This window comes from Mustelus asterias, chromosome 7 (genome assembly GCF_964213995.1).
Source record: "Mustelus asterias chromosome 7, sMusAst1.hap1.1, whole genome shotgun sequence".
NCBI classification, from domain to species: domain Eukaryota; kingdom Metazoa; phylum Chordata; class Chondrichthyes; order Carcharhiniformes; family Triakidae; genus Mustelus; species Mustelus asterias.
In genome coordinates this window covers 3,408,589-3,423,962 of record NC_135807.1, presented here as the reverse complement: position 1 = coordinate 3,423,962, position 15,374 = coordinate 3,408,589, and the positions used below count along the sequence as shown (strand labels likewise).

The 15,374-nt window shown below is 44.5% G+C and overlaps 1 protein-coding gene across 1 annotated transcript in view; it reads right to left on the bottom strand.

Moving 5' to 3' along the window:
* lama3 (laminin, alpha 3) overlaps positions 1–15,374 on the bottom strand; it is a 458,111-nt gene that overhangs the window by 70,486 nt on the left and 372,251 nt on the right. Inside the window, exons 45-50 of the mRNA XM_078215598.1 lie at positions 13,842–13,892; positions 9,798–9,949; positions 7,705–7,815; positions 7,124–7,235; positions 3,648–3,797; positions 2,032–2,225 (exon numbers count right to left, since the gene is read on the bottom strand). Coding sequence (XP_078071724.1) covers positions 2,032–2,225; positions 3,648–3,797; positions 7,124–7,235; positions 7,705–7,815; positions 9,798–9,949; positions 13,842–13,892 — 770 coding nt within the window. The remainder of the gene's footprint in view (positions 1–2,031; positions 2,226–3,647; positions 3,798–7,123; positions 7,236–7,704; positions 7,816–9,797; positions 9,950–13,841; positions 13,893–15,374) is intronic.

Below are 15,374 nucleotides of genomic sequence, written 5' to 3'. Positions count from 1 at the left end.
TAGACCATCCGTTTGTATCCCTCTATTCCCAGTCTGTTCATGTGGCTATCTAGATAAGTCTTAAATGATCCTAGCGTGTCTGCCTCAACCACCTTGCTTGGGAGTGCATTCCAGGCTCCCACCACCCTCTGTGTAAAACATATCCCCCGTATATCTGTATTGAACCTTGCCCCCCTTACCTTGAACTTGTGACCCCTTGTGTTTGTCATTTCTGACCTGGGAAAAAGCTTCCAACTGTTCACCCTACCCATGCCCTTCATAATTTTATAAACTTCTATTAGGTCGCCCCTCAACCTCCGTCTTTCCAGGGAGAACAACCCTAGTTTACTCAATCTCTCCTCATAGCTAATACCGTCCAATACCAGGCAACATCCTGGTAAACCTCCTCTGCACTCTCTCCAAAGCCTCCATGTCCCTCTGGTAGTGTGGCGACCAGAACTGGACGCAGTATTCCAAATGTGGCCGAACCAACGTTCTATATGTGGTCATAACTACCACTAAAGGCACGCTAATCCCATTTTCCTGCACTTGTCCCATATCCTTGAATGTTATGATATTTAAAGTGCTCATCCAAATATTTTTTAACGGTTGTAAGGTTTCAGGCCTCCACTACCTTCCCAGGCAGCGCATTCCAGATTCCCATCACCCTCAGAGTGAAAAAATGTTTTCTCAAATCCCATCTAAATCTCCTTCCCCTCACTGTAAAACTATGCCCCCTTAAATTGACCCCTCAACCAAGGGGAACAGCTGCTTCCTATTTACCCTGTTCAAACCCCATATAATCTTATACGCCTCAATCATGTCCCCCCAAGCCTTCTCTGCTCTAAAGAAAACAATCCAAGCCTATCCAGTCTATCATAGAAATCAGCTAATTTTGGTATTTAACAATGGTACTTATACAAGCGACTTCAAATATTCGACTGTATAAAAAGAAATAAGGATATAGTTGATGCTCAGTACCATTTCTCTGCCAAGAGATGTCACTGGTGTGTATTGAATAAAGCTGCTTTAAATTATTTGCCTCAGATGAAACAAAATCTTTTCACTAACAATTTACACTTCCAATTTGAACAATAAACAGAAAAACAGGAGGGGGTCACTTAACCCTTCAAATCCCTTAAAGAGACCATGGCTGATCTGTGACCTAACTCCATATGCCCATCTCAGCCACATTTCACTTAATACATTAGGTTAACAAAAATCTATCAATTTCAGCTTTCAAATCATTCTGCCAGATCTTCTGTGCTAATACATAGTTACATGACAATCAAACAGCTCTCAGTGAGGCCATTCAGCCTATCGTGCTTTCTTGGAAGACCTACCCAATTTGTTGTTCTCCCTTTTCCCTTTCCCTATAGTCCTGCAACATTTTTTCTTTCCCATTTCTCTTTGAGAGTTAATAGTGAACCTGCTTCCACCACCCTTTCAGGCAGCACCTTCCAGATCACAACTCACTGTAAAAAAATTGCCTTTTGGCTTCTTCCTTCTGGTTCTTTTGCCAATTATCTAAAGTTTGTGTCTTTTGGCTACTGCCTCCTACTATTGAAAACAGTGTCTTCTTATTTTCTGAATCAAAATCCATCACAATTCCTTCAAACCTTGGGTGGCACAGTGGTTAACACTGCTGCCTCACAATGCCAGGGTCCTGGGGTCGATTCCCGGCTTGGGTCACTGTCCGTGCGGAGTTTGCACGTTCTCCCCGTGTCTGTGTGGGTTTCCTCCAGGTGCTCCGGTTTCCTCCCACAGTCTGAAAGACGCGCAGGTTAGGTGTATTGGCCGTGCTAAATTCTCCCTCAGTGTACCCGAATAGGCACCGGAGTGTGGCGACTAGGAGATTTTCACAGTAACTTCATTGCAGTGTTAATGTAAGTCTACTTGTAACACTAATAAATAAACTTTAAAAAAACTTTTAAAACCTTCATAATTGAACAATGTTCACCAAATCTAACCCATGGAGTGATAAGAACATTGGCCTTATAAGAAAGAAAACTCAACAGTTATATTATGGAATTGATATTCAACAACAATCACCTTAATAGCTTCCAGTGAAATGGAGTTGATTCTGTTGAGGTCCTCAGCCTTTCCAGTTAGATTAGCTGCTTCAGTCATTGCTTCTTGAAGATCCACTAACTTAGCCTGATACAAATTTAGTGCATCCTTTATATTACTTGCGAGTTCCTTGTTTTCGTCAATATTTTTCACTAGCCTATTAACACGGTCAAACACTGAAATATAATGAATAAGAAACAAGAGAATTACAGTATAGCATATAATCTGTTTGTTAAAAAAACACACAGATTGTACCTATGAATATAGAACAAGAGTTCAATGTCAGCAAAACGAAGGAGATAGTCATCAACTTCAAGAAGCATGATGGAGGACATAGAATCATAGAAATCATAGAAACCCTACAGTACAGAAAGAGGCCATTCGGCCCATCGAGTCTGCACCAACCACAATCCCACCCAGGCCCTATCCCCATATATTTTACCCGCTAATCCCTCTAAAGCCAGAAATGAACTGGACTGGACATAACTGTAGCTAAAAGAGCAGGTCAGAGGCTAGGAATTCTGCAGAGGGAAATTTACCCCCTGGCTCCTCAAAGCCTGATGTGGAAGCCTGTCCACAGTCTACGAGGCACAATCAGGAGTATAATGGGATACTCTCCACTTGCCTGGATGATTGCAGCCCCAACAACACTTAAGGAGCGCAACAGGAAGATGGAGAAACCCACTTGATTTTCACATCATCCACCAGCTTCAACATCCACTCCCTCCACCACTGAAGCACAACGGCAGCATGTGTACCATCAGGATGCACTGCAGCAACTCATCAAGGCTCCTCTGACCTTTCAACCTGCAACCATTACCCCCCACCTCACCACCCCCCCCGAAGGACAAGGGCAGCAGATGAATGGGAACACCACCTCCTGAAAGTTCACCTCCAAGCCACACATCATCCTGACTTGGAAATATATCGCTGTTCCTTCATTGTCACTAAGTCAAAATCCTGGGACTCCTTTCCAGACAGTGAGTTTACCTACACCACATGGACTGCAACTGTTCTATATTTATGCTCCTCATGAGCTTCCTCCTATCCTGTAAACATTTCCTTCTGTTCCTTTCTCCCTCATGTGTTTGTCTAGTTTCCCTTTAGATGCATCAATGCTATTAACCTCAGCCACTCCCTATTCCTGCACATTCTCACCACTCTCTGGATAAAGAAATTTGACCTCAATTCTTTATTGCATTTATTAGTGACTTATTACTTTTGTAAGTTACATTCTAAGCCAGGAACTCAAACTGAATTTCAATTGCATTTATCATCCTGTCGCACTAACTATAATGTGCACAAAAATAGAAAGAAAAGTACTGATGATAAGACTATGATTAGTTGCTGTTCTGAAAATTGAAGTGAAGATCTGACCAATGCCTGCACAGATTGAAAGTCCTGTCACGCAGTTTCCCCATAAAGACATGTATGTTATTCACCTTTACCATTCCCTGTGGCAGCAAGTTTCACATTCCATCTTTATTGAGCTTCAGCAATTCTGAATCAAACTGCTGGATTTGCAGCTCTGAACAAATGTACCAAAAACATTTTTAAAAAAATTTCTGTAAAGGAAAAGAGAAAGCTGCAACACTTACAGATCTTTGACTCTTGCTTCTCCCTGTCAGCCACTCTTCTCTCCTCATCAAAGTTGCGTTTTCTCATTTCATTGAGCATCCGTTCCACCTCATCTAACTTGGGTGCAGTGCCAGATGATGAATCAAGTGTATTCAGTGTTTTTAATATATCTGGAAGGTAAGATGCAATTGGAGGAACAAAGCCTTTTCTAGTTGGATATTTTGTTATTCTAACGTAGGACACAGTAACCTCGGAGGGCGAGAATACAAGAGCAGGGATGTACTGCTGAGGCTGTATAAGGCTCTGGTCAAACACATTTGGAGTACTGAGAGCAGTTTTGGGCCCCATACCTAAGGAAGGATGGCCTTGGAAGGGGTCCAGAGGAGGTTCACAAGAATGATCCCAGGAATGAAGGATTTGTCATATCATAGAAAATCATAGAAACCCTACAGTACTGAAAGAGGCCATTCTGCCCATCGAGTCTGCACCGACCACAATCCCACCCAGGCCCTACTCCCATATCCCTACATATTTACCCAACTAATCCCTCTAACCTATGCATCTCAGGACACTAAGTGCAATTTTTAGCATGGCCAATCAACCTAACCCGCACATCTTTGGATTGTGTGAGGAAACCGGAGCACCCAGAGGAAACCCACGCAGACATGAGGAGAATGTGCAAACTCAACACAGACAGTGACCCAAGCCGGGAATCGAACTCAGGTCCCTGGAGCTGTGAAGCAGCAGTGCTAACCACTGTGCTACCGTACCGTGAAGAGTCTGGATCTAAACTCAGCAATTCTGAATCCCCTGGTTGAGGAGTCTGGGTCTGTACTCGATGAAGTTTAAAAGGATGCGGGGGAATCTTATTGAAACTTACAGAATACTGAGCGGCCTGGATAGAGTGGACGTGGAGAGGATGTTTCCACTGGTGGGAGAGACTAGAACTCAAGGGCACAACCTCAGATTGAAGGGACGCGCCTTTAAAACTAAGATGAGGAGGAATTTCTTCAGCCAGAGGGTGGTGAATCTGTGGAACTCATCGCTACAGAGGTCTGTGGAGGCCGGGTCATTGAGTGTCTTTAAGACAGAGATAGATAGGTTCTTGATCTATAAGGGAATCAAGGATTACGGGGAGAAGGCATAAGAATGGGGATGAGAATCATATCAGCCATGCTTGAGTGGCGGAGCAGGCTTGATGAGCCGAATGGCCTAATTCTGCTCCTACCCCTTCTGGTCTTCTGGTCTAGCTGTAATGCTGAAAATGATCGGTTCCTCAAAATCTGTCCTCTTCTCCATCCCTGATTTCAGTCTTTGGTGGCCACACTTTCAGCTGCCTCAGCTCTAATCTCTGGACTTCTTTCACTAATCTGCTCTGCCTCTCAAACCCCTTTTCCTCTTTAAAATGTCTCCTTCTTTGAGCAAGTCTTTGGACATCTGTTCTAATATTTCCTTAAGAAGCTCAGTGTCAAGTTGCTGTGTATTAGCACTCGTGTGAAGGACCTCTGGATATTTTACTATTTGAAGTAGTGTATAAATATAAAGATTGCTATTGGTGCATTCTGCAATAATAGGGTGGATTTCCAACTGAAATTTTTGATCTATAAAAGTGACTTGGATATTGAAATATAGACTGTCTAGGTTGCTCCACAGACAGCCAGCACAAACTCGATGGGTGAATGGCCTCCTTCTGTGCCATAAATAATTCTAAAATACCTGAATATTTGTATTTATTAATTTTGTCAATTAGCATATTTGAAACATATTTCTTAGTTCTTGTGCACTTACAGGGCAGGATTTTCATTTCAAACTTGCTGCAACACCAGACTATTTTCCCATTAACCAGGCAATTCCTGGGGGAATTCTGCTGCCAAGGACGAGTCTACTAGAGTCACAGGGAGATCTGGAAGCACTGCAAGGGACTTTAAAAGATAGAAGAATCCAGAAGCTTGGTAGTTTGGTAGGTTTTGGCAGAAACAGAAGACATGCTAACAGAGTGGGAATGAGAGGAAGCCTTCGTTTGTGGATGTTGGGGTTGTTAGCCCTGTTGCTGAGAACGACCTTCCATCAGGAAGTTTCTGGAAGTGGAAGCCATTGTCCAGCAGGATGGGTGAATGGAAATTAAAGTTAATGTGGATTATGATGCAAGGCATGACTCAGCAGTTCATTTTTTCACCATTTCCACTCTTATCCAGCTCAATTTTATACAGGATACCAGGAGGAAAACTAGTCAATGATATTTTAACATGAAATCTGATATTTCCTATTTGAAATGCCTTGTGTTATCTGTGACACAGTGGGCAGAATCAACCCTCTGCTCTATGTGCAAAGGTTCAAGCCCACCTGCAGAAACCCGAACACAAGATTTGGGCTCACACTCCCAGGCAGTACTGAGGGCTGAGGGATAGTCCTGCAGTGTCAAAGGTATAATCTTTCTTAAGCTGAGCCCACATTTGCACATGGACCCACATCTGCACATGGACCCACATCTGCACATGGACCCACATCTGCACATGGACCCACATCTGCACATGGACCCACATCTGCACATGGACCCACATCTGCACATGGACCCACATCTGCACATGGACCCACATCTGCACATGGACCCACATCTGCACAAGGCTATTTTGAGAAAAAGCTGGCAGCTCTCTCTAGTATCCTAAGGCATCAGTTATCTACATCACAAAAACAAAATCAGAAAATGCTGGAAAATCTCAGCAGGTCTGACAGCAACTGTGGAGAGAGAATAGAGCCAATGTTTCGAATCTAGTCCGAAGGGTCACCTAGACTCAAAACGTTGGCTCTATCCACTCCCCATAGGTGCTGTCAGATTTGCTGAGATTTTTCAGCATTTTCTGCTTTTTGTTTCAGATTCCAGCAGTATTTTGCTTTTATTTTACATCACAAAAAAATGTTTATATCACACTGCTGGATTTTTACGTGTGTAAATTGGTTTGCTGCATGCAGTGGTTAGCACTGCTGCCTCACAGTGCCAGGGACACAACTTCAATTCTGGTCATGGCTGTCTCTCTGTGTGGACTCTGCACGTTCTCCCCGTGTCAGTGTGGGTTTCCTCCGGTTGCTCCGGTTTTCTCCCATAGTCCAAAGATGTGCGGCTTAGATGGATTGGCCATGCTAAATTGCCCCTTAGTGCCCTAAAATTTGTAGATTAGATGGATTACCCATGGTAAATATGTGAGATTACGAGGATAGTGTGGGGGAATGGGCCTGGGTAAGACACTCTGTCAGAGAGTCAGTGTAAACTCGATGGGCCAAATGGCCTCCTTCTGCACTGTGAGGAATCTATGAAATTGGCTGCTGTGCTTCCAACATTACAACAGTGACTATACTTTAATTGGCTGTAAAGTGCTTATGGCTGTCCTTAGATTGTGAAAGGTGCTTTAGTATTTCTCTCTAAAGGCCATTTTCATTCAGCATTACAAAAACACATATCCGCACTGAGCTATCCATTTGTTGTAAAACATCACCTCACCTAAGATCTTCAGCATCATATCTTCTACATTTGTCAGCATGTTTTGTGCACGTTGATGCGTGTCATTGATTGAAGTGAGCAATAGCTGAGTACTCCGGGAATTCTTTTCCGCCTTAAAATAAACATTTTCAGATTTTAGTACATCTTAAATTTACACAGACAGTTAAAGGGATAATTTCTAATAGAATGGTACAAAACATCAAGCCTGGGCCTGCTTTGTGAAAGTGCATATTGCGGTTTATGCCTTTTCCCCACATATTATCCTTTTCAAGTATTAATCCAATTCCCTTTTGACAGTTACTGTTGAATTTGATTCCCTTTCGGATAGTGCTTTCCAGCTCATGACAACATTCTGTATAAAAAGATTCTCCTCATCTCCCTCTGGTTTTTACTTCCTCCATCAAACTTCTTAATTTCCAACACCTCCATTTAATCTCTCCTTAAGCCTCTTTGCTTGAAGAAGAACAACCCTAGCTTCTGAATTTTTCCAGGTAACTCCCTCATCCGCAACATCCTTTCTGTAGCCACTCAGAGGTTTTGATCTATGCTAAATGTTTCAAACTGGTACAAATAATACTTGCCTTTTCCTCGAGTGCATTAATATCTTGAATGAGGTTCATGTTATCATCTTCCAAATTATCAGTCGTTCTGACCTGATGGTCCACTGTGGCTCGATACTTCTTCAACTGATTCTAAAATCGAGAGCCATTTATACCATTTAATATTTAACTGAAATGTACTTTCTTTACTTTGTTTGCATAAGCAAAGCGCAAATTATTTTAAAACTACCAAGCAATCCTACGCTAAAAAGAAATTGATTCATTTATAATAAATGATCCGTATTTTCTAACTTAAATCTTGACATTTGAGTGTAACCGATTTCCAATTTACTTTCATACCTTGTACTTACATGCACACACACATCTCCAAGCATGCAGACATATTCACATTATGGGCCCGATTTTACCATTTTCATTCTAAGTGCTGAATCTGGGCCCAATTCAGATCCGACTTGGAAATCTGCTTTCAGGCGCCCCCATTGGCACTTAGCCTGAAAACAAAATCACGAGTCTGAATCACGCTGTGGGCGGGGCTTATTGCGCCCAAAATGATCGGAGCTCTGAACTGCGCATGCGCAGTTAGAAAAAAAATTGAAAAACGTGCTGCTGTCACATCACTCCCGGGCCGCAAAAAGCGGATAAAGTGGCCCAGGAGCGAAAAGCAGGAGCGATGGCCCACACAGACATCACCCCAACCCCACAACATAACTGTCCCCCTTATCCATCCACCTCCCCCGCTACCCAGACCGATCGCGACCCTCTGCCCCCTTCGCCCCCACCGATTGCCCGCAGAGTGAAAGCTGTCCCCACTGCCTCCCCCCCATCCCCACCTGAGAGCGATCTGGCCTCCCTCCCCATACCCGCCCCCCCCCCTTCCACCAGAGATACATCTGACCCGCCTCTCCCACCCCACCCGCCCAGAGAATGATCAGATCTCCCTCCTCCCCCTCCCCCCACCAGACAACGATCAGGCCTCCCTCCTCCCCCACCCCCCACCTACCAGACAACAATCTGGTCTCCCCCTCCCCCACCCACCAGAGAGTGACCTGGCGTCCCGCCTCCCTCCCCACCCCCCACCAAAAGAGTGACCTGGCCTCCCTCCTCCGCCCCCCCCCTCCCCTCCCCACCAGAGATACATCTGACCCGCCTCCTCCTCCCTCCCCCCCACCAGAGAATGATCTGCCCCGCCTCCCTCCACCCCCACTGCCCTCCACCCCCCACCACCGATCTGCATCAGAGAGCTGTTGGAAGCTCTGAACTTACCTCTTCAGAAGCTGGAGCGTGTCTGTTTCGCGCCAAATCTGGACGGGCGAACGCGATGGTAAAGGGGGAAATGCTGGTAAAGTTGGGCGGGCAGCCCATTAATTCAATCTAAATGCATGCAAATGCACCTAAATCACCGTTGCGCCTGTTTTGGGCACGAATCGGATCGCGGCCATTTTCAGGCCTTGGTAAAGTGGGCATCTGCGCGGACGCAGGCACGGATTGCGTTAATTGCCTCACGCCCAACTTTACCACGTTTCCGCGCCCGAAAACGGGCGCGACGCAATGGTAAAATTAGGCCCTATATGTCCAAACACACATACATGTCCAAACACACATATACCCACACCCATACAAACATTACATGCCCAAACATACACCATACATACACACATTTCATGTCCAAACACACACACAAACCTACACCCACATACATATTCACACCGGAATTTTACCGGCAGAGGCTCGGAGAACGGCATTCTCCGTCGGCCTCGGATGGAATCTTACGAGCATCGGGCAGTTGAAGCAGTAAAATTCCAGCATACATGTCCATACACACACCCACACATATATACACACTACATCCATAAACACACATAGCCACATATATATACAAACACACTACATGCCAAAACACACACACACAGCCACATACATATGCCAAAATCACACCCACCTTCAGTGTCTTATTTCATTCATTAAAAATTTCAATCTTATATTAACATCTTGTTTAAATTTTTAGAACATTGGTTCCAGCAAGAAAACTGTATCAAGCTTTGCTTGGGGGCCAATCTAGATTTTGAGATGGTCATCGAACTGATGAGACTTTGTCAAGGTTTGAATGGATTTACCTCAGTGTGTTTGATGGCCTTGTCCAGGTTGTCCATTCGATGTTGTGCAGCTACGCTCGTGTTCGCGTTCTGAAGCTGGAGTTTGATCTTTTGAAGATCGGAATCCATTTTGTTCAGGTCAAGTAACAGAGTTTCAACACAACTGTCGCATGCTGGAAAATTAAAGAATGATTGGATTTGACATCGCTGGTCACAGATTTAACAATAAGGAAGCTGTTCACATAGACCTGGAATTTTGCAATGACACAGAGCCTCTCTGTTGTTCTGAAAATGGCAAAAGAGGCTCGGATCCAGATGTGCCACCCCTGAACACGTCACCTACGATTTTTACAGAAACGTATTGGGGTTCACGCGTGCACATTTTGCAGAGGCAGCTGCCCATAGAAACCAACAGCTGTCTCATGTGTGATTTTGGTGTGAGAGGTGCCTCATGGACCTGGGTGTCCTTGTGCAAGAATCACAAGGAGTTGGTTTGCAGGTGCAGCAGGTAATTAAGGCGGCAAATGGAATTTTGTCCTTCATTGCTAGAGGGATGAAGTTTAAAAACAGTAAGGTTATGTTGCAGCTGTAAAAGGTGCTGGTGAGGCCACACCTGGAGTACTGTGTACAGTTTTGATCTCCTTACTTGAGAAAGAATATACTGGCACTGGAGGGGGTGCAGAGGAGATTCACTAGGTTGATTCCGGAGTTGAGAGGGTTGGCTTATGAGGAGAGACTGAGTAGACTGGGGCTATACTCATTGGAATTCAGAAAACTGAGGGGAGATCTTATAGAAGCATATAAGATTATGAAGGGAATAGATAAGATAGAAGCAGGGAAGTTGTTTCCACTGGCAGGTGAAACTAGAAATAGGGGGCATGGCCTCAAAATAAGGGGGAGCAGATTTAGGACTGAGTTGAGGAGGAACTTCTTCACACAAAGGGTTGTGAATCTGTGGAATTCCCTGCCCAGTGAAGCAGTTGCGGCTACCTCATTGACTGTTTTTAAGGCAAGGATAGATAAATTTTTGAACAGTAAAGGAATTAAGGGCGATGGTGAGCGGGCGGGTAAGTGGAGCTGAGTCCACAAAAAGATCAGCCATGATCTTATTGAATGGCAGAGCAGACTCGAGGGGCCAGATGGCCTACTCCTGCTCCTAGTTCTTATGTTCTTTATTTATGGACAGAGCAGAGAGTCAGTGGGATTGGGAGGCTGTTTTATGTTTTTTTTCAAAGCTCTACCACAGTGCCAGCACACTGAAGCAGGCCTACCACAGCGCCTCTAACCCAGTGCCAGCACACTGAAGCAGGCCTACCACAGCGCCTCTAACCCAGTGCCAGCACACTGAAGCAGGCCTACTACAGCACCCACCTCCATCATCCTGTGCACTTGTTCCAGGTTGCACAGCCTGACTTCCTAGAAACCCTGGCATGCTGGAATGAAAATCCAAACTTTTTCCCAGGTGGGGCTTGCGGAACTGGGAAATGTCTCAACTTTGCGCTCCTGAAGAGTGAGTGAAAATCAGGGCATAATGAGAAACTTTAAAATATCAGAGAAGATGAAAGTGTGCTTGCGATACAAATACTCCCACATTTAGGTATGGCCACCTATTGAAGCTATCATAACCTAGAAATTAATGCTGGCAATATTGGCAGACCTGTGTTTAAGTAATGCATGTGAATGGTACATTCTGCCTTTTATTTAAAGCTGATAATGACTTGTTTATTTTAAAAGGTGTTGATCACTAATGGATATATGTATGGCAGGGGTAGGAAATAGATTTTAATTGCATATGATCCTTGACAAATCATGTAGCCTTTTGCAGAAGAGGATTCAAACATTTTGCAGGAGACGGGGAGGCCATTTTTTCTATTGTGCCAATGCTGGCCTTTAGAAAGAATTATATAATTCACTCCATTCCTTTTCTATGCAAGGTTAAACTTAGGTTTTCAAATAGCAAAAAGTCTACGCAAACACTCCCAGCGTGGTACTGAGAGCGTACTGCATTCTTAAAGGGGCACTACGCTGAGAAGGCACGACTTGGGCAGTGCTGCACTGTCAGAGGGGCAGTATTTGGAGAGTGCTGCACTATCAGAGGGGCAGTATTTGGAGAGTGCTGCACTGTCAGAGGGGCAGTATTTGGAGAGTGCTGCACTATCAGAGGGGCAGTATTTGGAGAGTGCTGCACTATCAGAGGGGCAGTATTTGGAGAGTGCTGCACTATCAGAGGGGCAGTATTTGGAGAGTGCTGCACTGTCAGAGGGTTAGTACTTGGGCAGCTGCACTGTCGGAGGGGTAATATTTGGGGAATGCTGCACTATCAGAGGGGCAGTATTTGGAGAGTGCTGCACTATCGGAGGGGCAGTATTTGGAGAGTGCTGCACTGTCAGAGGGTTAGTACTTGGGCAGCTGCACTGTCGGAGGGGTAATATTTGGGGAATGCTGCACTATCAGAGGGGCAGTATTTGGAGAGTGTTGCACTATCGGAGGGCAGTACTTGGGCAGTGCTGCCCTGTCAGAGAGGTAGTATTTGGGGAGTGCTGGATTATGAGAGAGATAGTACTTGGGCAGTGCTGCACTGTCAGAGGGGAAGTATTTGGAGAGTGCTGCACTATCAGAGGAACAGTACTTGGGCAGTGCTGCACTGTTGGAGAGGCAGTATTTGGAGAGTTCATGCATTATCAGAGGGGTAGTATTTGGGGAGTGCTGCATTATGAGAGGGATAGCACTTGGAGAGTGCTGCACACTTGGAGGGGTTAATCATAGAAACCCTACAGTGCAGAAGGAGGCCATTCGGCCCATCGAGTCTGCACCGACCACAATCCCACCCAGGCCCTACCCCCACATATTTACCCGCTAATCCCTCTAACCTACACATCCCAGGACTCTAAGGGGCAATTTTTAACCTGGCCAATCAACCTAACCCGCACATCTTTGGACTGTGGGAGGAAACCGGAGCACCCGGAGGAAACCCACGCAGACACGAGGAGAATGTGCAAACTCCACACAGACAGTGACCCGAGCCGGGAATCGAACCCGGGACCCTGGAGCTGTGAAGCAGCAGTGCTAACCACTGTGCTACCGTGCCGCCATATTTGTGCTTGGGGAGTGCAGCACAATCAGATAGGCAGTACTTGGGAGGTGCTGCACTATCAGAGGGGCAGTACTTGGGCAGTGCTGTGCTATCAGAGGGTCAGTACTTGGGGAGTGCTGCATCATTGGAAGTGCTGTCTTTCAGATGAGACATTAAATTACAGCCCCCACTCTCCTGACCTATATTTCTCCCACAACCAATATCATTAAAAGAGATTACTGGACGTTATTATGTTGTATCTGTATCTTGCTGGCAAATTGATTGTCACATTGCCTATTTTATAATACAGGCTACAATTCACATATTCCTTTTTTGCCTGTAGAGGAGCGCTGGGAGAGAGAGCATGCAACGTGGACAGAAATATGAGTCTTCCTTTGTCTTTTGTTTATCCAATTCACTCTGCTCCAACTAGTTTCTGAGCATTCCATATATAAAATGTAACAGGTTTATTTGGTAGCACAAGCTTTCGGAGCGCTGCCCCTTCATCAGCTGAATGGATATATATAAAATATAACCTTCTCCCTTTGTTGATGATTGGACTCACTACCTCTTAACCTCAACGAATCCCTGTGTAATTTTGAATAACTAAATGAGATTTTCTCTTAACCTCCTTTGATTTAATGAGGTAAGTGTTCATGTCTCTCCTCGTAACGATAGCCCCTCATCCCTTTTGCACCCTGTGATATAATGTACACAGAATCATGGAATCATACAGCACAGGGAGAGATCATTCAGCCCATCATGTCTGTGTCAGCTCTTTGAAAGAACAATTGAATCAATCCCACTCCCCTGGGTTTAAATTCCCCTTTGAGTTACTATTGAATCTGCATCCCCCGCCTTTTCAGGCACAGTAAACTCCAGATTTGCTGTTATTCGTGCAGTTGGCAACTCCAACCTCAATTGAGGAAGTCTCTTTTTCTTTCTCAAAGACAAAAGTACCACAGAACAGGTGTGTGGAATTTTTCACTTACTGTCGCACTTTTCATCAGAACTGGTGTCCTTGGGCTCTTCATTTGTACAGTCTGATTGAAAAAAAACAAACAAATTCCTTAACCGACAAATAAAGTTCAAAACTTAAAAAGATGTTGTTTTTTGAATTGAAACATTGCGAGGACCAGATGTTTGATGGAGTGGGCATTACACCATGCACACCGTTAGTTAGACCTTTTCCCACAGCCTTCACTTTGTGATGTAATTTATTTGAAGTGCAAGTTGTTATTGCATAATGAAGATCCAGGGCCTCTGGAACCTTTAGTGAATGACCGTCTCCTCAAGAAGTGAGATTTATAGATTGAGAAAGAAACGGAGATAAAATGGAGAAGGAAATCGGGTGAATTAAGAGTCAAATGAAATAATGGGAAGGCAAAGTGGGAGATGCTGTTTGTGCAAAACAACAGCAGTCATATAAATTGCTAGAGTTTCATAACTCACATTGTGTTCCATGAATTTGCTGGTGATTTACATGTTAATAATACTGTGAATTGTTAACAAGCCATTAATTTCCCAGCAAAATCCAGCACCAGCTAAATATATTTTTAAATCATAAATGATTTTTGAATCCGTTTCTATAACAAGCTGTATTGCAAATAAAAACAAAACCAATTTAACCAGCATCCTCACATAATCACTGCCAAAAAAAATCATCACCAAATGTATCCTTGTGGTTTGTTTCAGCACTAAGAAAGTATAATAAAACCCAGCAAAAGAGAAAACTCCCAATAGTCATTCTGCCAACAACCATGCAGTGTTTAGTGCACATAAATGAGAAGTTCACAAGCACTGTTAGGCTCAATATTTTCTGTGCTCTTTGACCTACACTGACCGCTAATGCCTCAAGTTTCAAATAGTCATAGAATCATAGAATCCTACAGTGCAGGAGGAGGCCATATGGCCCATCTAGCCTGCACCGACCACAATCTCACCCAAGCCCTATCCCTGTAAGCCCACATGTTTACCCTGCTAGTCCCCTGACATTAAGTGGCAATTTAGCATGGCCAATCCATCTAACCTGCACATCTTTCGACTGTGGGAGGAAAGCAGAGCACCCGAAGGAAACCCACGCAGACAGGGAGAGAATGTGCAAACTCCGCACAGACAGTGACCTGAGGCTGGAATTGAACCCGGGTCCCTGGCGCTGTGGGGCAGCAGTGCTAACCACTGTGCCACCGTGTTCACCCATGTCATTCTCGTGTTCAAACTCCTTTTTTTAAAACTACAACTCTTTATCATCTCTGTTCTCCTCCAATTCTGGCCTCTTGCATATACACAATTTTAATTGCTCCACTGTTGGTGGACATGCCTTAGTTGCCTCAGCCTTATGCTCTAGAATTCCATTCCTAAACCTCTCTGTTCCACTATTCTCTGTCTTCCTATAAGCTGCCCTTTGAAACCATCTCCTTAGCCAAGCTTCTGATCACCTGGTCCTATTAACTCATGTGGCTAGGTGTCACATTTGGACTGATAATCGCACCTGTGAAGTGCCTTAGAACATTTCATTATCTTAA